Source organism: Heliconius melpomene, chromosome 19 (assembly GCF_056956725.1).
Source record: "Heliconius melpomene rosina isolate 202511_hmr_F chromosome 19, ASM5695672v1, whole genome shotgun sequence".
Taxonomy (NCBI): domain Eukaryota; kingdom Metazoa; phylum Arthropoda; class Insecta; order Lepidoptera; family Nymphalidae; genus Heliconius; species Heliconius melpomene.
The window spans coordinates 10,616,554-10,643,327 of record NC_140407.1 but is presented as its reverse complement, the minus strand read 5'-3'; the positions used below and the strand labels follow the sequence as shown (position 1 = coordinate 10,643,327).

Below are 26,774 nucleotides of genomic sequence, written 5' to 3'. Positions count from 1 at the left end.
AAAAAGCGATTGACAATAAAAAAAATGGAAATGTCTCCCGCCCTCGACCTCAGTACATGGGCATGAACAAAATAAAAAATTATTCATGTCCAGGTACCCAGATCCAGGTAAATTGTTATTTTACGCTTCTTTCTTTGTTAAACAGATTAGGCAGGGAGAAGAATTAAAACGCTTTATTCTCTAAATTTTCCTAATTTAAGAGAAAATGTTTATTACTTTAATAAATACTTTGTGTAATATAAACATTTCCGCTATTGGGGATTGTAGATACCTTACAGGCATTCCATAAAGTCCCGACGAGTTTAATATTTTAAAAGACAATATTACATGGATATCTGACATCTTCAGATATGTATTTTTTTTATCTTTACTTTTTAGTCTTGTTTTCATTAAAACTGTTCATTGCTGTTTCATAACGTGAAACTATTCTACACTTTTTTCCTAATATATTAAAAAAAACAGTTCAAAAATTACCACATGTAAAAATTCTATCTAAGGCCTATTATAATTTGCTGCAATAAAGTCTTGACGCCAATATTATGATTACATGTCTGAGTATTATCTTTAATAAGACAATTGCGTGACTTCCTTCTATCTATTGTATTATTATTAACGCTATTTATATTTTACACTCGTGACCATAAACACTCGTTGTTGCATACGTGTTTTTTTTTCTGCCAAGGCCCACATTCACGAGTGTATTAACGTTGATGTAATAATGTAGGAGGAACTAATGTTCAACCTACAAGAATTGAGATTTCGACGGTGGAGGTCAATGGTAAAATTGTTATCTTTTATTTAGCGAGACACAAGGTCTGATGGTAATTCAACAGAAATATATTAAATTCTCTTCTTCAATTATGTATAAAAAGTTATGTTGTTATTATCTGATAGTTACTGGCTATCCTAAAAAACGGGTGGCTGTTCACGCAGGATGCAATAGAGCTTAGAGGGCATTGAGGGTATTGAAGCTTTTTCTTGTCTATAAAATGGGAAAAGAGGACCGATTATGTATTGATTTACAATTACATAATATGTTCTTTTCCCTAATAATCATAGTGGTTTGTTTTATATTTACAACCTTTCACTAAAGTATAATATATAACAATCATTTGTTTGTGATATCGACAGCTATTTGTAAATTGATGCTGCAATAGACAGCATCTGTGCGGTTATGACGAGTGGTCTAGAGCAAGTAACGTGACGGCTGAAGCATGCGGTTTACTATTTAAAAAATCTAATTTCGCTTATTTCGCTTACTGTGCACATACATAACACACCTATAAGTGTATAAGTATATAATATTATGGGGACAACCAATTATTTACATTTAATTTCAAATTATAATATAATTGCCTAACATTTTTCATAATATATAACACAAAATGTTGGCAGTTCATATCTACAAACACTACACCTTTATTCAAAATCATCTATAATAAAGTTTATGCCATACATCGAAGAAGGAAGCTAGCTGTTTCATGACTATATGAATTACAGCGTCCGGAAATTGAGAATAAGCAATTCACGCAAATGTAGTAGAAGTCTACTCAAGAACTTTAATTATGAAGGAAGTAAGCGCTTGCGCTTAACTTTTGATTTATAAAAGATTGAAACTATCACCTATTATAGGTATCCCTAAGATATTACAGCATAATTATTCTAGTACTATTACGTAATTATTGTTTTACGTATATTTCAAAATATTTTTTTAATATACAAAAACAGTTTAAAACTTGACAAAATGTTGTATACACTGTGTTTGGTGACGAGATGTAGATATATGCAAATTTGCGTCAAATAGACGTCATTGCACCGACAAGCGCGTTGCGGTTAGAAAACAGAAGAAACAAGGAAGTGGAATAATGGACGGTTTTCTAATACATGCTATTATAGTAATTATATATAGCCGTAAAATGTAACATAAAATTGTCTGTGTAACAGAGGTGACGTAAGTGACGAGGGCATTTAAATAAAAGAAACCATTGCACTGCCGTATTTAACGCGTGCTTTTGCTCATATTTGGTGAAACAATTGTCCAAAAGAATAGACGAAGAGGTTACGAAGAGGTATTTATGTAGGTAGACTTCAACAGTAGTACTCTTTGTTAGTCTATATATAGAAGTTATAATAATTGGTCTGATTAAATAGTTTAATTATTTAATTACTATAATTCAAAAGTTATATTCAAATATTAATGAATTTAAATGTATGTATACATTGATAAATATACAATCATATTTCCGTATATTATAAAACTTTTAAATTATATTAAATAAAATTCTTCTTAAATGTAAAAAAAATAAACATATATATATATATATATATATATATATATATTTATTACATTAATGCTAAATATGAATATTTGTCGTGAAATACTAACAAAGAGTTGCACATCGATGAGCCAATATCTGTTACATGTAATGATTGCAATAAAGCACACGTTCATTAGGAATTTTATTCTCATATCGACATAGTCATCAAATAACACATAAAATTTTGATACAATTGTATTACTAATAGATATTGCAAGAAATCGATCTGGTGATGAAAGATTTTAGAACATTCACTTGAACTCATTCTCTTATTTAATATTAATATAAAAAAATACACACATAGTAACTGACGTAGACATTAATTGTGTTATTCTGTTATTTTGGTGCTGAGATGCAGTTGCACCTACATACGATAACCTGGACTACAGAGTATGCACCTAAGGTTTCATTCATTCAAAGAAAGGTATTCTAGAAAATCAACTAGGCGTTTATTATGACTATCATTTGACTAATAACTTCAGAAAGTTTAATATAAAAAAACTAAATTAAGTTTTATTTTGCAAAGTAACAAAAATATCGATGCTCATTCAAAATATAATAACTTAGCTCTTTTGCGACAAGAAATTGAAAGAAATTCAGCTCGTTGGGGCTACGCCTGCAAGTAGTAAAAAAGAGATTCCGATGAATTGAGAACATTTTATTGTTTGAAAGTCCGTTAAAAAGAGGTAAGCAGGCAAGTGGTCATTGATCTTCTTTAATTTGCGTATTTCTATAAAATTATTCTTTTACTTTTTCTTTGACTTCTAAACATCCTGTGTATAAATCCTAAACACCACAAACTACTTACCAAATTATAATATTATTAATAGGTATACATGAAAATGTGTTAAGAGTACGCGCGTACTTTACCTCTTCATACATGGTTCATATATAGGCCACATAGTTAACAACATTATTTTGTATATAATATAATTTGGTTTATATTATCCCCAGTAAAGTAGCGAAACAAATAATAATTAATATATCAATAAATAAAAAAGTAGTAGTAAGATACCTACGTCACTAAGTATAAGATATTATGTTAGACGCATAGAAAAGACTTACAGTCTACTTACGAACTACGTAATCATTTAGCTTACCCCATGTAATCATGTGTCATAATATCATTATCTACGGTAAGAGCTATTCTACATAAACACGCACCATTTTCACTAATTTCCATTTTGGATTTCGCAGTTTTTTCATCCCCTAATATCAATATCACCTCATCCATTTACAGTCAGCACATTCATATCAACATATATGCTAGAATAGTACAACGTAACAACACATAAAGAACTAAGGCCGCGAATAGGCCGTTTGGCAAGACTAAAATGAACTGACGGATTAAATGAACTCAGAACATTGGCAACCGAGTAGATAGGTTTTGCTCCAAACACGCGATCGGTACCTACTAATAGTAATGCTAATATCAATATGTACTTCGGAAAAATAAATTGTAATTTTTAATTTGTAATTAAAAAACAACTAAATTACGCAATATAAGAAAAATTTATACGTAACATATACCTTAAACACGTTAAAAGTAACAATTTAATTATTATCATTTATTATAAAAGTGTGAATATTCATTAAAAAATGTCAACATACTATGCCTTACTTTTTCCTACACATGTATTTATATATGTATAAGTGAACCAGCATAACTTATGTGATTAAAAGCAGGTTGCCGCAACAGCTGAATTTTTGTGTCAACCAAATATCTATTAAATATTAGCACACGCGAGCACCAGGCTGTTCCTGGCACCCTGTTCAGCTTTGCCTTGAACATGCAACATCTGAGGGTAATAAAATTTCGTTATAAACTACGATATGAGGCTATTTATATGATATTATTTCACAAACAAACTTGTGCTTTTTGGCAATATAAATTCTCAGCATTAGAGTTAATTATAATTGCTTAAATAAAAGTAAGCTTTAATTTGGTTCATAGAATAAAATAACTATGTCCTCCTAACAACGTGCTACCGTTAATATAAATCAGCCAGCAGAGGCCAGTCGTGGCGCAGGAGCACAAAGTGTCTCTGTAAACGTGAAAGGTGTGACACTTCCCCCACTCCACACGTAATGCCTCCAGAATTAGGTGGAAAATGGACAACGGAGTGTCTTAACACTAAGTACCTTCTGCCTAGGATAGGCAGTATACGAACGAGGTGTGCGGTATACGAACCAATGAATAAATTCCCATAGGTTTCCTATTGAATAGCTGCGTGTGATTAAAATCATTTGTATTGAACAATTAATACAGCATGGATGATTATTTCGTGCAAATTTAATTGTGTCAAATGCATACCCCACATCGCATTGTCTGGGCGTGGGACGATCGTAGTACATATATACGTATGTACGTATTATTGTTCATATAGAGGCAAAGTACGGGTAAAATAGAAAATATCGAACAATAGTTTTAGTTTTTAACTCCCGCGGTAACCAGTCAGAGAGTATTTGTATTTATTGTCTTTGCCTGTAAGTTGCATTTTGGGTGTTGTTATTTATTGCTAAACGCGAACATTCTAAATAATGTTAATTAGTCTTGCAACTTGTCAAACAATCGCTAGATTAGGCTTTATTCCACTTTGAAACTGTGAATTGATCTTAAGTTTCCTTTAAACTGCAATTGCAATATCAATTATTAATATTAATAAAATTAAATGATTACAATTAAACTATTTACTAGTGAAAATCACACAGTGTATAATATTAAGTATAATGCATTGAACATCTATTATTTATATACTTAGATTACCGCTGAGTACCACACTTAGCAGAGTAGCAGGCACCTGGGAAACTAATGTTAGGACATTTCCAAAGTGTTTCATCCAATTCTAGTTTAGCCTCGTCACCAGAGCGAAGAAATGAAAATATTAAATAATATTTAGCATTGCCCCAAGTCGGATTCGAACACGTAACCGTCGCTTTTATAGTCGCTGCGCCACGACGGCCAGATTTCTCTTACATCATCATCATAGCAAGTCGCGACACGCCGTCAAAACATTCGGAACTAATGTCGATTGTCGTTGAGATAAAACAGGTAAAATGTTAGCTCAGCTAATATACTGACAACATCAGACGTCTCATACCCATAACTATGAAAGTTGATGTGTATATTTTGTATTAATGATTTTCACTTTAAAAAAACATTTGTCAGTTGATAGTTTAAATGTATGAAGTAACTAGCGGCCCGCGCGCGGTTTCACCCGCGTCAACTATATTATTATTAATTTCTGTCTCCATGACTACGTCCTAGTGACGTCTATGCAAAATTTGAGACTCCTAGCATTTGTAGTAACGAAGTTTCATACAAACTTTCGACCCCAAAAACAACCCCTTAGAAATCGAATATTGCAAATTCCCGTCTTAGCGAGCACCTACGTCCTATAAGTAACTTCTATGCAAAATTTGAGATTCCTAGCACTTGTAGTTTCTGAGATTTCGTGATGAGTGAGTGACCTTTCGATTTTATATATATAGATAATTGTGTATGTATAATATAAAATTTTAATTAAATCCAGAGTTCAGCAGAAAGTGGGGAACGGGGTGTCTTAATCTAGGTTCGCTCTGCCTGTTCTGCTGTGTGCGGCATACAGTGTGAAGCTGATTTAGGTATAATATATTCTACTAAAAAAAATTCTAGTGAGGCTATGAGGCACAAGCGTGCAACATAAAACGCGATGGTTCTGTGTTCGATTCCCACTTGAGAGAATTAAATATTTAATATTTTTCTATTTCTGTAGTAACCTAAGTTACAGACCTCTATTCTTCTATTTTTTTATATATTTTGAACAACCTTTAAAAATAATATCATTGAAGGGAAATAATATCTCTTTTATTTAAGATTAATTATGTAAATATAGTCCACAGTTTTGTTGCGTGTGAAAGGGAGTGCCTACGAAACCACACAGTAGTGGAGTGCCTGGTGGTGCTTAGTGGTTATGGTGCAAATTTGTGTCTTCTGAGGAAAGCCTTGAACCAGGTTCCCTTAACCCCATGAGTAAATATTCCCAAGGGATGCTTCTATAGAAAACACAAGTTAATTTCAGCACTGGTCGATGTTTTCCCAAGAACATCCTCCTATGACTCCTTCCTACCTGGTTCCGCAGGAATCGGAGTCGGATCCTGCTCCTCCAGAGCCTTCTATGTAAATTTTTATGTATATTATATATACCAGATCTAACAATATTAAACTATATATACACATATTTGTAAAATTATAGTAATTATTAATCCACTATGTTATGTTCATAATGCAAATGTTTATTGTTATTTGTGAAGGCAGTATTTTAACTAGTTCTCTTTTTAACAAGCATTTTCCTATTGTGTAATATAAAGTGTGTAAATCTTTTTATTGAAAATTGTTTATCCTCCATATAAGAGAACATTGGTGAAGTGATTAGTGTTCACCTAGTATGTTTGGATTGCCATAATTAAAGAATGAGAACTAATTTGAGATATAATCAGTAATTTTCTAATATATTCATAAATTTTAATGTATTAATTTTTTTTCTAATTATATAAGTAGTAGTCTTCTAAGTGCAAGTCTAGGTCATGAAGGCGCCATTTAAATTATTAATAAAGCGCTTCACCTACAAACTTTGTTGACAAGTTACAAATATACAAATTAGTGCATCATTAAATACTTCTTGATTGTATGACAGATACTATTTAATTTTGACTGCTGTTAATTAGTAAGGTCTAATAAAATGTCTTAAATTTTACATACCACATTATAGTTGAAGGCTGCAGCGCCAGGTGCGAAGTACTCTCTATTTATTTTATCACCCATCACGACAGATAAATATCACTGTACGTAAAACATCCCTACCCGAAAATCACTCACAATCATTATTTTAAACAAACTGCATCTTAAGATCTATAAATTTGTTGGAATTAATTAACTTGTTTAGAATAATCATACTTCATTAACCGTTGGGAGCGTCCGAACTAACATTGTTTAGAAACGACACTTAAAAGTTAGTATTAATATTTTTAACGACTAATCATGATGCACATGTAAACTATATAAGAAAATTACGATATTGAGATGTAAATAGTTTTTAATAACCGATAATATAACAATTCAATTTTTTACAAAATTAGTGTAAATTCTCTTGACAATTTGCCTTGACACACAAACGTATTTTCGGATAATCGACCCATTATTACTATATAACATTATTTTACAATATCAAGTCATTAAAACTATGTGAGACCATAGTATATTATATTAAAGAAATATAACTAGTATATGTGTGGATATGATATATTTCCTTAGGATTTATTTTCAAACTTAACATTTTAATTATTATCTTTTTTCTTTTATTTTGTTTAGTATTTATTTCATTACGTGTATCCGATCAAACTTTACAGATGATTAAAAATAGTTATTTTCCTCACAGATAAAAAATTGTAAAAAAATAAATTGTAAGTCGTAAAAAATATTTAATATATTTAACACAGTAATATTACTATTATTAAAAAAAGGGCACGAAAGAAGTATGTATATTACTTCTTTCGTGCCCTTTTTTTACTTATGTTAAACTAACATTGACTAATTCTTTGCCAAACTTTTAGTTTCCAGTTTACTTTTATAGAATTTAAAAAGATCGTGAAAGCTGTAAATAAGTTCGTCATCTCTGTAAATAAATTCGTCATTTCAATAAATAAGTTCGTCATATACGTTTCTTAGACAAAAGAAGTTCGTTATTTATGTGCTTGCCTGTCAGGAACATCAACACACCAAAGGTCTCGCAAGCGTTTAAATGACATTCAAGCTTTTGTAAATTACAATACACCCCGATTTTAGCGACATCTACTGGGTCCAGCTGACCAGGTGTTTTCCTAAACCGATATAGGATAGGTACGGTTGAGGGTACTTTACGAAATAACTATATCTTTTTAATTGTTCTATATGTAGGAACAAACATACATATAGAACAATTGAAAAAATAGGGAATGGGCTATACTGCTGTTGATGGTCTTTACAGTGTCATCGGGCGGGGAAGGTCGAGAGTAGCTCGCCCTTGAAGAAAAAATACGAGCTTTGATGGACGCTCGTGAAAGAGGTAGCTACTTCTTGACTTTTGTTTAAAACTCTCAAATCTATGCTAAAATAAAACATTAAAAACAATAAATAATTCGGAATTACAAGATTTTCATTTTCTCAGTGGTAAGACTTTTCTTCCCTCAACACGCACATCATACACGGAAAATGAGATGGAGATGGAGTGTCTTAACACCAGATTCTTTATAACTTGGTATGCAGGATATAGCGTAGAGCTGATACAGTTTATATTGTAGTTAAAGTTTTTCAGTATAATGGACATTTAACCCTTAGATTTCTTCGGTTTCAGATAATTTGCAAAATTTTTAATGGGACTGATTAATGTTAATAACACGTTAATGTTTAATTGAATTAACGTAATTGTTAATTTAAACTTGTTCAGTAATAGAGGAAGTAGGAGTAGAGAGGTAAGAAAATTCAAACAAGATACATATTTCCCACGTTTTATTAAAATATAAAATCATTCATATTATATTTGTGAAACCTAAATACCAATTATCCAAGCACGACTGATTAATATATGATTAATTAAATTAAATATAAAAAATAATAATATGTATGTGATTAATGACTGTAAATACGATGGTTGTGGGTTCAATTTAACAAAATAGAACTAGACACAAAAACAAATTTAATATAAGGTTACTGTTCATCTTTACAATATTTTTTAATATATTTTTCAATGTTATCAGGCCCAATTTTATCTTCAATCATCTTGAGGGATATGGCGAATACCTCATTGGCAATATCCTTGTCACGAGCCAAGCTCGACTCTTCACAATAGAAGCAATTATTGAAGTAAAGACCAGTAACCCCTTCTAACTCCATTGCCGTTGCTATATATACGGTTGTAGCGGCTGCCTGTTGCTGTTGACAAAATAATAATAATAATATTAATACCATATAATAAAAAAACATATCCTAAAGTCCAAATAACTTAGCTAATGAGATAGCTGCCATGTGGAATATTAATGCGATTATTATTGTGCCAATAGTAGTTTTAGTTAACAGCTTAATAGTAAAAAGAATCGACCAGCATCTTCAGATTTTTTATATATCCAAATATATTTTTTAACCTTAATTTATATTTTAAAAGGTAGAGTTTTTAACATGAATAATAAAAATATTAAAGTAGTGTATTACACACATATAAAACTAATAAATTATCATTAAAATACATATATTACTAACCATTGAAAGTGTTTAAAATAGTTGACACAATTTTTAAGATAACTTTTAGAGAACTAAGTATTCTCTTCAGATTATTTCTCTCGTTTTAGAGGCTATATGGCTGGGGGACTTATTTTTATTGCTTCACTCTGGTAACGAAAGAAAGCGCACCATTGAATTCTGCCACTCATCACTCAATGTTTCGAAAATCTGGCAGAGCTTGGAAAACGATAAGTCTTAACAATTCGTTTTCTCTGTCTAACTTGCTATATGCGGGATACGTCGTAAAGTTAAAAAAAATAATATTTTGCTTACCAGAGACTTAGTAAATGGCCGAACTAATGCAAATAACAATTGATAGAACCACCAACTCTTAGGTAGATTTGTATAAACCATGTTACCAGGGTGTAATGAGTTCACTGCAATGCCATTTTCCTTCCATTCTTCACTTAAAACCTGAAAAAGAAAATACAATTAATTATAATTTTAAACATAAATATACTATATATGTACTATATTAAAAATATTTGTATTTATTTTTATATATTTTATGCGCTCTGACTACTAAAACATAAATTTTTATCAATCTGTCGAATTTTTTATATATTTGTTGCACTTATTTATGCTACAATGATGCCAGCATTGTAGGATTTTTATATAATCTATTATTATTTTCAGAAACACATCAAATAATACTCAATGTTACCGTCAAACTAGCAATATGTTAAAATCGTTTAAGCATTTTTTTATCTTCACATTGTATAGCACTTGCCTACTTTCAATATAACTCATGCAGAATACAGTGTGGAGTTAACAAAATAATAATTCTAATTCATAAACTATGTGCCATACCTTTGCAGTGATAACATTATACAATTTAGAATTAGCGTAAGATGTCATTGTACTGTACTGTTCTTTGGGGTGTGCAAGATTTTGCTTTACAAAAACATTTTTTAGACTCGCCATTCTGAAATGATTATTTTATAGGTATTAATAGATTATATTTTTTGTAGTTTCATGTTGTCATTTCATCATAGCTCATTTTCAGTCTGTTAAAATATTCTTATATGAGAAACAATGAGACTGCCAGAATGACCGGACCCCACTAATTAATTACAAATAAAAGATTTTTTTTCATATAAGAACATGTTAAGAGACTGATATCAGACACTGTTCCTCAATCACTGGTCAATTTTGCATTTTATTATGAGAACAAATTAATTATTAGCTACTTAAAAAAACTAAAAATATTAGTCTCTTGATTGGATGGTTAGATTTAATTATATAAAAAAAATGAGGACTTACCTATGAGATTCTGATGACAAAAATACAACTCTCGAGCCGTTTTTTAATAATGGTTCCAGTAATAATGCAAAATACATATGAGACAAATGGTTTACTTGAAAAGTTCTATCTAGTTTATCTTCAGTTTCTTCGTATGGCAGCCCAAATACTCCAGCATTTAATATTAACATATCCAGATGGCTAAAAATAAACAAAATTATTGAATGTTTTATTGTCTTCAGTTGGATTTCAGCTTGACATTGTATACAAGGCATTGCATTGTATATTGTAACAATTTTGTTTTTTTTAAATATGATAGTCTTTGTGGGTCTTCAACACAACCACACAATATTTTTATAGTACAGTGTTTATTAATAAGTAATTCATTTTTTATAATATGGAATTCAAATATAGAAGTAACATAAAATATAAATTCTATCTACATTGTTTTGGTTAAATAATATATCCTTCAGATCATTTACTGTTTTTGAAAATATGTAAATATACCTAAAATTTTTCTTTCAATGCAAATTAATTAATATCACTCAAATAAACTTAATTCATTTTAAAAAGTTAATAAAATTGCTGATTAATGAAAATAAACCAAAATTGCATTTGGGCAGAAAAAAGAGTGTGACTTTTAAGTATTCAGCATCTCAATTCAATTTCTAGCATATGTATTTTAGCTCTAATATTATTGTAGGAAAGTGAATAAGAATACTTACTCTGAAAAGACAGTTTTAACAGCCATAGCACATTTTTTGACACTTTTTAATGAACTTAAGTCCAGTTCTATTACTTTAAAATTATCATCTGATACATTTACTTCTTCAGTTATCTGTTTAATAGCTTTATGTGTGGCTTCTATGTTACGATTTGCCATTAATATATTACAGCCATGTCTGGCTAAAGATTTTGCTGTCTCATAACCAATTCCAGCATTGCAGCCTGTGATAAGGGCATATTTACCCGATAAGTCAATTCCATGTAATACCTGAAAATATGAGTAACTTACTGTTTATTTGACTTCTTTGATTCATTTTAAAAGAAAACAATATATATATATATATATTTTTTTGATGAAATATATATATTTTAATTAATGTTGTGGGTACTATGACAAATTTAGAGAAAGGAATTATTTTCATTCTACTATGCTAAAACATATTGTGGTGTTGATATTCACCACTCAACATAGTGTCTCATAAATTGAGTGGTGGGTCTTAATAGAAAGTTTCTTTTGCCTACTCTACATACAGAATACAGCATAAAGCAAAAAAAACATGGAACATATACCTGAAAGGCAGTAGAAGAACTATCAAATCGTTGCCTAAAGTCATGAACATGTTTTTTTTCTTCCCTAGCAAATGCTAAACGTGGGTCAATAAAGGTTTTGCTTCCAGTCTCTTGCTGAATATATATGGGTTTGCCATTTTCATCTGTACTTTTGCTCCAGCCAAATGGCAAGTCTTTTGGAATAACCTTCTTATGACCTGTGCGTGGATGAGTCCATTGTATTTTGTTATTACATGTACTATAATATAAATAATAAAATATAAAATAATAGCAGTAAAAAAATATTTGATTTCATTATTTATAGAAGTAATTACTTTACAAAATATACATTTCCATCTTCTGTTGATTTTTCCTCCCAACCCGGTGGAAGCTCATCTTCACTATCCGAATCAATTATGTTATGCATTTTTTATGAATAAATGTAAAATTTTAGTGAAGTGGCTGTTCTTTAGAGCTACTAGATAAGTATTTTTAAGCCTAATTGCCTGAAAAGAAGTTATTTAGACTATTTTAAATCCAATAGTATGGGAATTTATTACAATTACTAATTAAATAAACAAGCCGTCAGAATTATGTTGTTGTTGTTTATAAAAGGGATAAGGCGTCAGAATCACAGAACAAATACCCAACAAAGTCACAGATACAGAACACATTTGCCCAAACACAAAGTGACCCAAAGATAAATGATTATAATTTATGACAGTGACAATGACATTGACATACATGTATATAGTTATTGTATATTAGAATAATATACTCGTTATAGTATATTAGAATGTACTCTGTGATAGTTATCTTTTCTGAAAACCTCACTTTATGTAATGATGATAAAAATTAATAAAAAAAAAAAGGTTGCAAATCGTCTAATTAATATAAATTTAAGGAAATTATATTTATATTTGTAGTTTTGAATTAGATAAACACTTGTAATATATAACTCTCTAATTTAGTAATATATAAATGTGTTCTAAGTTCGAGAATAAGATGCTTTGGTTTTGTGTTTCGGTGTTTTTACACAACAAATCTATAATTTCAAAATGTTTGTTTGTTTGTTCTGTGTTTGTATAGACACATCTTCTGGACTACTTTTGTTTTCTGATTTCAATTAAACTTTTTTGTAGAGTAGCTATTAGGCCTGGGAAGGATTTAAGCTACATAGTTTCGAAGACTTTCACCGCCCCGCCCGACCTCGGAAGACGAGGTCAAAGTCATCATCAAAAACCTCAAAGATAGGAAGGCCCCGGGGCCCGACAAACTATCAAATAGAACGCTCAAGTCCCTACCGGCTCAGCTCATATCTGTATTGGTCATTATTTTCAATTCCCTTCTTAAGTCGTGTTCATTCCCCGACGAATGGAAGGAGGCCATAGTCATAGGCATTCCCAAGCCTAATAAGCCGCGGAATATCCCCACCAGTTACCGACCTATCAGCCTTCTCAGCTGTTTAGGTAAAATTTACGAGAGAATCATTCTCGTTAGACTCTCAGAGGTGGTAGAGGCCGACCTTTCGTTCAGAAATGAGCAATTCGGTTTCAGAAAGAAACATAACAATAAGTCCACCGCGTTGTAGAGCATATCGCTCGACACAACCTTAGGGATCATCTTCACAGCAATACAGCCAGATTGTCTCGTGCACATCCTGCGGGACTTTCTCACTAATAGATACTTTCGCTATAAAGTCGAAGGCACTCTCTCTTCCCCCCGCCTCCTCCGTGCAGGCGTGCCCCAGGGCTCCACGCTCAGTCCTATCCTGTACTCGTTGTACTCCAGTGACATGCCGCTCACTCCGGATGTTCACATGGCTATGTACGCCGACGATACAGCCCTCTGCACCACTTCCCGTAGTACTATCGTATTAAAAGATCGACTCCAGAAAGCGGCCCGCGCACTCGATGAGTGGTTCCGCCAATGGAGAATCGAAGTCAATCCCAAGAAGAGTAAAGCAATACTCTTCCCTATCAATAAAGATAAAAGAGTCTCTACCATCCATCTCTTAGATAAACCCATTCCCTGGGAAAAACAGGTCAAATATCTAGGGTGTCACTCTAGACTCTAGATTCACTTTCAAACCCCACATTAAAAAAGTCTGCAATAAAGCAAAATTCATTCTTAATAGATTATATCATCTCATAAACAAGAAAAGTAAAATGTCACTTAGAAATAAGCTGACACTATACAAAACTTGTAGGTATTAGACCTGTCCTTACTTACGTTTGCGTTGCGTTCGCACACACCAAGCTTGTTCCCTTGCAAAAGGTACAAAATAAAATCTTGCGTATCGCATCAGGTTCCCCCTGGTACGTGCGTAATGTCGACCTACATAGAGATTTTGAACTGGAATCGATTCACGAGCACTGCAAACGCTTAGCGAAGCGCTACTTTGAGCGCGCAGGCTCGCACGCGAATCCCCTCGTCACTGAGGCGTGTAATTAGACGCCTCACGCGCTTCGTAGACGCCCGCGTAGCGTCCTCTTAGACCCCGATGACGCCATTACCGTAGCAAACGCCCCGTACGTAGGTAGGAAACACACTACACACGCACGACACACACACCGTCGTCGTCGCCGGAACCGATGACGCAGTCTAGCTTATCTCACGGCCCGGCGGTGTCTCGGCGCTGTCGGGTCCAGCGGTTAGGGACCGTTAGGTCCCTTAGATTAGTCTAATTTTATCCCCCGGTCGCGGCTTCTGTGTCGCGGCTGGCTTTGCTTAGAATAGGGAAACTCCCAGTCCGCTCGACGACCGCAAGCCGAGGTTCGAGCCCCGCAGGGGGCGCCCTTGCGTCGTCGGCACTCCCACAGGCAGCCACACAGTGCCTGCATATTTTCAGGGACAGAGTACTCTCTGCCCTACCCAGCCGGTGTCGCTGTAAAGGTCAATAGGGCTAACAGCATTAACTTAAAGTCCGGAAAAAAAAGAAGACTTTCACACCTGATATATGATGATGTAACTAAATTATAATAGCGCCCTGAACAAAATTTGTTGAGCGTGATAAATATTTTCCTTTGACTTAAAAATGTAAAAAAAAATAGATCTGGAATCTAAATAACGATAACAGTTCGCCACGCAATGCCTCCGAAATCGGAATCCTAGGGGGAACGGAGTGTCTTAACACTAGGTTCCCTCTGCCTACCTTATCATGTGCGGGATACAGGATGAAGCTGGAAAAAAAATTAACGCCCTCTACTGAATCTCAGAAACACTTCTGGGCCCTGAGTGTCGGAGTTGATTCGAATTTATATAATAAAACCGAATCACAGTAGATGGCACTTTTAAATTATTATTGAAAATATTTTTAGCGCAACGATGTCCCCCATCGTATGACTGAAAACACGATGCTTGTGAGTTCGATTTCCACTTGACTTAAAGAATTATATTATTATTATTGAAACTACTCCCAAGATTAAGTACTATGCCACACTGGCCTTACATAATGTCACGCAAGGCCCGCTCAGTCCATACTCTATAGTGCAGAATCTGCACTGCAGATGTCGAAGGCGCATCCGCTGTATTAGTATAGGTACATAGCGCTAGCTTCAGATTGTTTTGTAATGTGTCTTTCCAATGTTCAGACGGATCGTACTCGTGGTACGTAATGCTTGCAAGCTTGTGAGTTGTAAGACAGAAGCAATGTAGGGTTATACATTTGCAACTACAGATTTGGCGGTTTTAGTTTAAATGCAGTTTAGGTTATATCATTTTATACCAAATCTAACCTAAGCCTAACTAGGTACTCAAAAGATTTTACAGTTTAAAAAAAAAACAATGACGCATTTTTCCGTATTTCGTTATTTACTAAAAATGGCGTTAACAAGAGGCAAACAAGTATTTATCCAACAAGAAATCCAAAGTCGCAAAATTAACAAATTTGGCTGCCTTTTAGAAGTGCAGATATTTTTAATTAATAACCCGTTTACCTCTGGTTTTACCGGAAACCTTTTTCTTATCTTTTTTCTTGTTTTTCTAGTATCGGGCAGCCGGGAAGTTCCTTTTATTATGAGCATGTTTATATATATATATATATATATATATATATATATATATATATATAAATAAAAGCATGTTACATTTTGATGGTATAATTCTATGGATCATAGATATATGATGATATATGATGGTAATAAAGATATTATTTATTATTAAATAAAGATATTCAGCACATTCTTTTCCTCTTGCTACCAAAATGTGCACGCCTTTATTATTTATTAAGTGTTATATTTTTTATTACAGTTAATTTATTTGTAACTTTTTAGATCATTTTATTAATAAATAATAAAAGCTTGTTCTTAAAAAAGGTTTTTTTCTTTAATTTTTTTTAAAAAGGTATGTATGTATCCAAGCGAAATACCTATTGAAGTAAATTCAAATTCAAAAAAGTTTATTACCTTTTTAAGATTATACTAATAAGCTTAAAAAGAATATACGTAAAATAAGACGAATACAAAAATTAAACAAGTAAAAATATAACAAATCGGTAAAAGGAATGAGGCTCAGCGAATGCTGTGAGACGTGTTGTCTTCAGCGCTGTTTTTCAGACTTATCCTAATTCACAATGTTTAAATAAAATTAAATGTATACAGGAGACATATAATACATAGGTTATTCATCATTCTAAGAGAATTACGTAATATGTACCGACCTTACGATTTTTCGATAAATAATCATCAAAAAATATTTGCTTCAAATTAATGTCGTGTTTTTAAAAGTCTGCAACTTTTTTGGCCTTCAACATATCTGACCTGATTTAATGTTTTATTCATTAGGACTTAAAGAAAGTTATGTCAATTTAAAGTACTTAGTTCGACAAATTTGCAAATTACCGTAATAGTTATTTTATACAACTGTTTTACTGAGTTGTCTGAATCTTTAGTTTTCAATTTCTTTATTTATATTTCTATTTCAAGCGAGCCCCCGCACGGGCCCCTCAGTACACAATAAAACAGTAAAAATATTTTGTATGTACATTTAGTAACAAGGTGGAGGTTAGAGTAAAAAAAATATTCAAATCAACTCAAACCTTCCTGCTCAACTGTTCCCCGTTAAATATAACCTGGCCGTCTTCAAGGAAAAAGTGAATAGGCATTTTCTGGGTAAGCATGCTCCACCATCGTTCGCATCGTCACTTACCACCAGGTGAGATAGCGGACAAATGCTTACCCATCTTCAATAAAAAAAAAAAACAAAGAAATCGAATCAAATAAACCAATATCGAAATTTCATCCAAAATAATTAATCGAATAAATTATTCGAATAACTTCTCCTTGTTTTGAAAGTCGGTTAAAAATACAGTTTTATTACAAACAGATTTATTATAAGTATATTAAGTATAGCTATATATTCGTAGACAAACTAATGCCTTAAAATTATTCAAATGACGATAACTTACGCTCGTTTGCCTTGTGCTTTCCGAAAAAAAAATCGGGTTAAGCCCTAAAAAAAGTAATATTCTAGTTTTGCCACTACTCTAGTATTTCCATTTTCGTGTCGAGGCAAATCGCGTCGTTGAGTATTACCGGTCAATGTCATGCCTTCAGAAGTCGGCAGAAATTGTGGAGCATTAGTTTCCCTTGCACTACACTACTGTGTGGAGGATATAGCGTGAAGCTAAAAAAAGATCAATTAATCAATATTACTAAAATAGAGCGGGAAGACATAAGGATATACAGAGTGGAATTGTCAGTGCCATTTTAAATGAAACTTTCAGCGTTTCAATTACTCTATAAAAGCCTAAATAATTCAGAAAAAAAAAATCTCAAAAATAAAAAAGTTATTTTTTCAAACAAAATCTATACTAATATAATAAAGCGGAAGAGTTTGTTTGTTTGTTTGTTTGTTTGAAAGCTAAGATCTCTGGATCTACTGGTCCGATTTACTTTGTTTTTGTTTTGTATGAAAGCTGCATTCTTCAAAAGTGCTATAGGCTATATAACATTAGATTACACATATAAACTAATATATTTTATAGTACTTTCTAATTTGACATGCAATTTATTCTGCCATGTTAATAACAACCGTCGCGTCGCTACGCGACCGTTACCGCAACATTTTGATATTCATCCTTATGAAAATAAACATTATAGTCACTTTTAGCATTTTATCTAGATTGAAATTATGGTTTACTGTATAATATATTAATAAATAATTAAGGAGATGTCACTGATTTGAAATGACCTAGCCTACGGGCGGCACAGTATGACCGACGCGAAAATATTCTTATAGTTCAAGCGGGCGTAGCCGGGTCCGGGTCCACTAGTAAATAATAAAATTATCATTTTAAAATAAAACGCCATTTGTAAAGTATAACATAAACACGCACACATTTACCTGTCAAAGCGGCAACGTCGCATACGTATGTATGCGTCACACGAAATACAAGTATGGATAAAAATCGTGAAATGGAAAAAAAATCCTACGTCCAAACTGTTGAGGTACTTTGATTAATTTCTTTAGCTTTGGGTTTGAAATATTTTACCCTATATGCAGTTTCAGTAAAAGGAGCGCTGCCTCTTCCATGTATAAATAATTAATAAGGCTTAAAATGTTTTCTCACGTTATCATAGCTTATATTTTCATTTTCTCAATTTCAAGTTTTAAGAGCAACTTTGACTTGGTCGGAGTCAAAGCTCAACGATGCCGTCCATCGACAGGTATAAATACATACGACATAGGCTCTTGACGAGACTAACTGAGGAAACCGCGGCGAACGCGTAGTGGCTCCTAGCGTACTATATGTAAATCTAAAAAATATCTCAACATGGACAATGCTGAACTATATAATAAAAGTAATAGTTTACCAAAAAGGGATGCATTCCAATGTTTAGAAGAATATGCACAGAAAATTAAATGGAAAAACGACGGGAACGCAGTTTTAGATATTGGTAGCGGAGATGGAAGTGTTACAACAAATATACTAACAAAATTTTTACCCAGTAATTGTACTAGAGTCGTGGGAAGTGATAAAAGTGACAGAATGGTACAATTCGCAAACAAACACTACGCGTCCAACCTTATCAACTTCACCACCCTCGACATAGAGGGTGACTTACCTGACGAGTTGCAAGGAAAGTTTGATCTCGTTTTTTCTAGTTACGCTCTACATTGGATAACACAGCAAGAGTGAGTACTTAAATAAGTTTCACATTTTATTGCACGATAGATATATTTAAATAAATAAATCAGCTTCACTCTGTATCCCGCACACAATAGGTTAGGCAGAGGGAACCTAGTGTTAAGACACTACGTTTAAAATTGATAGATATATTTAAATCAAATAATAAATAAATATAAGTAAAGAAATTTACCATTTGTATGTTTCAGGATAGCATTCACAAATATATACAATTTATTGACGAGGGGTGGTACTTGTCTACTTATATTCTTAGGATACATGCCCTTGTTTGTTATTTATAGAGCTTTAGCTCGCCAAAAAAAATGGAAAAATTGGCTGAGAGACGTTGAAAATTGCGTGACACCATACCAGGATTGTCAGGCAATTAAAAAAATTAAACATCATTTTATAAATATAATTTCCTAACTCTTGGACCCAATATTAAATTTGTTAAATTCGATTTTTAAGGTCCCTGAAAAAGAAATTGAGAAAATGATGACATCTATCGGATTCAGCAATGTTGAAGTACGTTGTACTGAAAAATCATATACGTACATCGGCTTGGATGCTATTAAAAGTAAGTAAATTAATATCATGAATATAAATATTTGGTTGTCTAATATAAGTCGAGGCCAGTCGTGGCGCAGGGGCACAAAGTGTGACTGAACACGCGTCTGGTTATGGGTGCGATAACTACTCGAGGAAATTAAATATTTATTTAAAATTATATTTCCATTTCTTCGCCTTGGTGTCGAAGTAAAAGCGGGACGTTGAGTTCCCCCACTCAAAACTTAATGCCTCCAAAATTCGGTGGAAAGTGGAGATCGGAGTGTCTTAACACTAAATGCCGTCTGCCTATCCTGCTTAAATATTTGGTATCATTTTTCTTAGGATTGGCTGAAAGTTTCTGTATTCTGCACTTTTGCTACTTTTTAAGACGTTACGCTCAGTGTTTTACAAAAAAATAATTAGGTACGCATGTCGTGTCGACCTGGGTAGCTTGAAATAAAATAAAATAAAAATACTTGTATTTGAACGACAATATGGCGTGAAAAATAAATAGATTTATTATATATTCCCTAGAACATAATTCAAAATTGTTAATTAGCAACCACACCGGGGCACAATAATTGGTTAAAAATATAGCAGAGCTTTCTTAAAAACATAATTTTTAAGTATATTCATTTTTTGGTAACAGATATTTTAGCATCGATCGATCCGTTTAAACTACCGCAGGAACTGATAGAAGATTTCCTTGAAGACTATTTGAAAACTGTTAAAGATTTGAAACTCATAGACCACGAATACTATAATGAAGAAGGTTCAGTCCGAACGAGAAAAGACTATCGTCTTATCACGGTATTTGCTCAGAAATAACTAGTAGAAATTGTTACAGTATATGACATTTTACTTATTATAAAATATTTTGTTCATCTCCCAATGCCTAATAGTACAATATAAAATAATGCACTAGAAGCAAATGTATACACACACAAAATAGGAACTCGTATGCACGCACGCATAGAACACACACACATACACACACACATACACACACACAACAAACACACCCGAAAATACACGTGTCTTTTTCTTTTTTGTTATTTTTTTTACTTTTGTCAAAAAATGTAAATTAGTTTTAAATATAAAATGTTTTTTGAAGAATAAGATGGAGAGATTGTCCTGTTTCATTTTTACCCGCTCAACATCTCAAGGATCAAGATGACTTGAATTTCAGGAAACATTTATTACATGATGGATAATAAGTTATACAAGATGTATAATTTTGATTCCTCCGTATTATTCTATTTCAATGTCTAGTTTAAATTAGTGAATATAAAAGCAAACAAAATAGTTTTAACTTTTATCGAGAGTGTTATTGAAAATTTGCAGCATTCGACAATTTTTAGCAAAACATACAAAAACATAGAACTTACAACTAAGTAACAACAGCCTGAATCCATTAAAATTCTACAGAACACTTGAGTAGATTTAATTGGTTAAAAAATGAGTGGTGGGTTTTTTAGTTCTTAAATATAAAATAGTTTTTTAATTTTTACGTAATATGTTAATAATTCTTTCGTTAGTTCAGATAATATTGTATTGTATAAATAGATTACCAGATTTCGTATACCCTGGTAGTATATACATATAAAAAAATATAAGCAAATTAGAATATGTAAATGTATAATAAGGGGTAAGTGTGATTGTAATAAATATTTAAATTATATTTTTTTATTTTTTATTTATTAACCAACATAGTATAGTTACTAGCGGCCCGCCCGCGGCTTCGCCCGCTTTAAACTACATGATTATTCGTTTAATAAACTGATTTGACTGACAGTCAAATGTGTTGTGAAGTCAATGAATAATTTAATTTACTCGTTCAGGAACAGCATTAAATACATTTTACAACTTAACTCTACAAATAAGAAAAGGCTTGAAAAATTACTAATTTTGTCAAATCCCGGAAATATGAAAAAAACCGGTACCCCGGGATTTTTCTGAAGTCGATCGATAGATCGATCGGTTTCGATATTGCAACCCCTAGTAGTTACCCAGGTATTATTATTTATAAAAAATATATATATTTCTAAATTTTAAACATATTTGGTTTAAGATCTTGTTTATAGTTATTATGAGTACAATTTAAATATTTGTGTCTAACTCATTAAGTATCTGGGTTATCACTTCGCAGTCATCGAAGATCATTTGGTAGCCTAGTAGAGCCCATTTGCTCTTCTTCTCAAAAAATAAAAAAGAAAATAATGAAAACGTTCTTAGATCTTTAGGTAAATAAAATAAAAAAAAGAACTTATATGTAAAAGAAATTATTGTTTAAATTAATAGATGCAGAATACATCCAGGATGTAATAATTATGATATACATACCTATTAGATCGTTGTTCAAATATACATCCGTTCAAATATACGTCACAGATTTTTATAATAATTGGATTTTGGAACTTGTTTTTTCCTCATCGAATGACAAGTTTGTTAGGTTTGTCAGGTTTGTCATTATTTTTATTTTCTTAATATAATGTATATTTACATTTTACTTACGTCGTAAACTCACCGAATAATAGAATAACATTTAAAGCCAAATTGACCTTAACAGTCCTAATATAAGTCACAGTTTTTTGGGAGTTTATTTGATTTTGCTCGCAAAATGATATTTAGGTTTTTCCAGCGTAAACTTCGATCCCGATCCTAAATCTTGAAATGTGGGCGTTTTTACCAATAAGCTAAAGAGTTAGTCAATTCAGTAGAACAGTTGTAATAACTGTTACGGCAATTACTATTATTTACAAATTTATATACTACGTTAATAAAGTTTTTTTTTAATATCTTCCAAGTACAAACACCGACCCTTTTACGATTTTAGTATAAGTATGAATTATAGCACAGAACAAAGCTAGCAATATTTCCTATTTGCACAAGTGTCAGATTGTAAATATTTTCTTTTACTTAAATTAGTAATTACCAAAGTATACAGAGTGGAAGTGCGAGCGTGTAGGGTAAAATATTTCAAACCCATACCTAAAGAAATTAAGATACCTCAACAGTTTATACGTAGGATTTTTTTAAATTTCATGATGTTTATCCATACCTGTATTTCGTGAGATGCAGTTACGCATAGATACCAATAACGTATACACATACTACTACAAAAATAAAGGTTAAACTTCGAACTTTATCGCCAATACCTACGACTCGATTTCGGAATGAGGCGTGTGCGGCGGTGCCCTGTCGATACGTTTATGGGTGCGTGCGACATTCTTAAAAAAACGGTGTTTTATTTTACAATGATAATTTCATTATTTATTTTGTTTGAAGAAAAAGAATGTTTCAAATTGTATTAGTCTTTTAAAGAGTAGTTAAAACTGTGGTTTCATTTAAAGTGGTGCTGACAAAAACACTCTGTATAATTAAATAAGAGTCAACACTCTCTACCGAATCCCAGAAACACTTTTGGGCCCTGAACTCCTCTGTCATGTCGGAGTTGATTCGAATTTATATAATATAACCGAATTACAATAGATGGCACTTTTAAATTATTATTGCAAATATTTTACAAGTTCTTAGCATACTTTACAACAACGGGGACATTGTATGATTGAAAACGCGATGGTCGTGAGTTCGATTTCCACTTGACTTAAAGAATTATATTGGAACTACTCCCAAGATTAAGTACTATTGACACACTGGCCTTACATAATGTCACGCAAGATCCGCTCAGTCCATACTCTATAGTGCAGAATCTGCACTGCAGATGTCGAAGGCGCATCCGCTGTATTACATAATAGCGCTTCAGATAGTTTTGTAATGTCTCTTTCCAACGTTCAGACGGATCGTACTCGTGGTGCGTTCTACTAACTACTACACTGTACGACGGCAGGCTTGTAAGTTGCAAGACAGAAGCAATGTAGGGTTATACATTTGCAACTACATATTATGTTACATCATTTTATACCAAATCTAAGCTAAGCCTAACTAGGTACTTAAAAGATTATACGGTTTTAAAAAAAATCAATGACGCATTTTTTCGTATTTCCTGATATTATAATTTACTACAAATTGCGTTAACAATAGGGAAATAAGAATTCAACAGGAAATCCAAAGTCGCAAAATTAACAGATTTGGCTGCTTACAAGTGCAGGTTTTTTTAAATTAATGACCCGTTTACCTCCGGTGTGACCGGAGACCTTTTGTATCTTGATTTTCTAGTTTCGGGCACCCGGGGCGGGGCCTTTTATTATAGGCATCTATGTTTATGTTTTGTATCTTTTTAGTTTTTGCTGATATTTAGACATTTTTTAAAAGTACTTCCTATTTATATATCAAAAAAATAATGAATTTGATTACTTATAAATTGATCGGCTAATTGCTGACCTTTGAATTGCTGACTGCTTGCTGTGTTGACCTGTTTACAGGTCTCACACAACCAGCTTTTAATTCATCCGGATGCCTATTTCAAAAAACTATATTTATAAGTTAGGCTCAAAGTTTACAGATTTGTTTCACCATTGCCTTACTTAGAAACCTCAAGACGTTTATAAGATACTGAAAATGACGTTACTACTATCTAATAACGTCATTTTCAGATGCTTTTTAAAATTTTATGCTACCAATGGATTGATTATTATCTATTGTACTATTTAGTAATTTTTGTTTACAATTGGGGATTTTTTGAACGGCATCAGGAAAACCTACTGCGAATATTTGTGAAATTATTTTGGTGATAAATTAATACAATTAAATACCGACAACTTACTTTGTCAACTGACTTGCATATTCTGTCAGAAATTTTATTTAGTATATTCCACAGTTTTTCAGTATTCCAGTTCCATAATTTATAGTTATTTTATTTTTGTAATATAAATCAAAAACTTTATGAACTTTATTTCTCGTCTAATTATATTGTAGTCTTAAATAAGCATTATACGGATTACGTCTCCATGTGTTAAATAGCCTACCTTTTTTTTTAGATAGATTAATAATGTTATTATTAATCCAGGGTGCAACGCGTCAGGTATTTTTAGTTATAGAAATACTTATTCTAGCTTTCGAGAATGCAGATTGAAATAAATGTATAATAGATATATGTATATTTCCAGTTGTGTACATAAATCATCAACGCGCTCCCAGTTTACATTACATAGATTACAGAGTTGTATAATATATTTATTTGTTTGTTAAATTGACAATTAATTACCGGTGATTCATAAACGTTGCATAGTGCAACGACGGTAAGCCGATGGTCCACTAATACAGTTTCGACTCCAGCGGTGCACGCACTGATCTAGCGCGACCTTATGAAAATGTGATCTAAACACAATTTCGTAATTGTTTCTAATTTCTTTTCAATACGCGTATATTCTGTAATGTCATATAACAGTCCGTACTCCGCCATCAGATTCAGATAATTATTTCTAATACTAGATGATACAAGTCAAGGTCCATATCCCCTTCTATTATAATATTTAATGACGAATGTATATTTTTTATTGTAATTTTAATAAAAGTGAAAGTTCAGATGCAAAAAGTTGCTTATTATATGAAGGAGGTCTATAAATTTCAAATATTCTGACCGCCTACTAGTTACTCGAACAAATATGCATTAAAGGGGAAGGTGGGGTAAGACGGGGTGGCGAGGTAAGATGGGGACCCTATGAAAATATATAATGCAGTGTCACTACAAAATTTGTTTTTACGCCATTTGTTAGTATATAGTAGTACTTGTTAGTGTCACAAAAAGTTTCGTCGGAGAAAATATGTTCCTACTTAGTATGCATGTTTTTTAAATTTAAAGCGGTTTTATTTAATAATTGACATATATAAAGTGCGTGACTGTTCATAATATACGATATACAAGATGCGTGACATATTTTTTTTATTGATGTTTATTTATTTTATTACTCTAAACTCATTAATTCATTTCGGCTTGCTTTGATTAATACCCACAAAAAATTTTATACAACTTATAAGTCCAGTTTGGGAAAGATGGGGTGGTGGGTGGTGATGGGATGGGATGGGACCTACTGGCGGGCAAGACGGGACGGTCTTACCCGCTAATTTGTTATTCTTTTTGGATTTGGATTTAATTCAAAATTATCATTATTAGTTGTGTTAACTTTATATGTTTATATAGATAATCTGTAATCTTTATCTGTAGGCCTCGAAATTATAAAAGAATAACTCTTAAAACCAACCCAGTCATGTTGATTTTAGATGGCGATGCCTCTCACACCTAAAATTTGCAGTTAATCGAGAAGCACGTAAACATGCTGTGACAATAATATGCTTCCTGCCACAAATTTCAGCCAGCAGATGTTGGTGTTATGGGGCCTTTGAGTTTTTTTTTATGATCAGGCTCTAACAGCAAAGTTAATATCAAATCCTTGGAAAGTAGTTTCTCAATTTCAAGTGGCTGAACTCTTCGGACAAGCTTTATTCGGTCACCAACAATGCCAACTGCAATTAATGCATTTAAAATATGTGGAATCTCGCCTTATAATGCACACATTTTTACCGTGATGACTTCATTGCTGCAGATGCCACTGAAATCGAATTGAATGCTGAAGGGGAAGCAACAGATAATAATTCTTTTGATAATGCAGCATTCCATCTGGTTAGCCCGAAAAAAGTTTACGTCTTATCTACGAACGGCCAAAAAAAGACAAAGAAAAGTCCAAAGACACACGCAAAGACTATTATTACTGCTTCTCCATATAAAACAGAATTAGCGGAAAGACAAAATTGTAAACCGAAACCAAAGCTAACAAACAAAACGAAAAGAAAAGAAACTAATAACACAAATAAGAGATCCAAAAAAAACCATATAACATGACGGAAGAGCTAATATATCAGATGACGAAGATACAGAATGGCTACTACTGCTACGGCTTGTATTCTGAGTCTACTGAAGGATGGATAACTTGCCAGAGATGCGGTAATTGGGCGCATTGTGGTTGTGCAGGAGTGGAAAATAAACGATGACGAAACTGTCCATATT

At 32.5% G+C, this 26,774-nt stretch overlaps 3 protein-coding genes across 7 annotated transcripts in view; 1 reads left to right on the top strand and 2 right to left on the bottom strand.

Moving 5' to 3' along the window:
- Positions 1–7,484, bottom strand: part of jvl (javelin-like) — a 53,645-nt gene extending 46,161 nt beyond the window's left edge. For all 4 annotated transcript variants that reach the window (XR_014879068.1, XR_014879067.1, XM_085202696.1 and 1 more), the window contains exon 1: positions 7,060–7,484. Coding sequence is in view for 2 of the 4 variants with exons in the window: in XM_085202696.1 (XP_085058822.1) it covers positions 7,060–7,122 (63 nt within the window). In the remaining 2 variants the exon portion in view is untranslated. The remainder of the gene's footprint in view (positions 1–7,059) is intronic.
- A 1,345-nt stretch (positions 7,485–8,829) lies between these two features.
- On the bottom strand, positions 8,830–12,710 carry Wwox (WW domain-containing oxidoreductase). Its single transcript, XM_085203255.1, has 7 exons — positions 12,465–12,710; positions 12,151–12,388; positions 11,580–11,848; positions 10,876–11,055; positions 10,423–10,537; positions 9,886–10,026; positions 8,830–9,267 (listed from the first exon to the last, which is right to left on the bottom strand). Exons 1-7 carry the CDS (start codon positions 12,554–12,556, stop codon positions 9,043–9,045), a joined length of 1,260 nt encoding a protein of 419 aa, XP_085059381.1. The 5' UTR covers positions 12,557–12,710; the 3' UTR covers positions 8,830–9,042.
- Positions 12,711–18,270: 5,560 nt separating this feature from the next.
- LOC146528713 (juvenile hormone acid O-methyltransferase-like) lies at positions 18,271–21,488 on the top strand. 2 transcript variants are annotated; one of them, XR_014879127.1, is made up of 3 exons: positions 18,271–19,266; positions 19,468–19,835; positions 20,457–21,488. XR_014879127.1 is itself a non-coding variant. In XM_085203789.1 (2 exons), exons 1-2 carry the CDS (start codon positions 19,751–19,753, stop codon positions 20,633–20,635), a joined length of 264 nt encoding a protein of 87 aa, XP_085059915.1. In that variant the 5' UTR covers positions 19,691–19,750; the 3' UTR covers positions 20,636–21,488. The 2 variants fall into 2 exon arrangements, 1 of the variants encoding a protein (XP_085059915.1); XM_085203789.1 differs by lacking the exon at positions 18,271–19,266 and having other exon boundaries at positions 19,691–19,835.
- Positions 21,489–26,774: the final 5,286 nt, after the last annotated feature.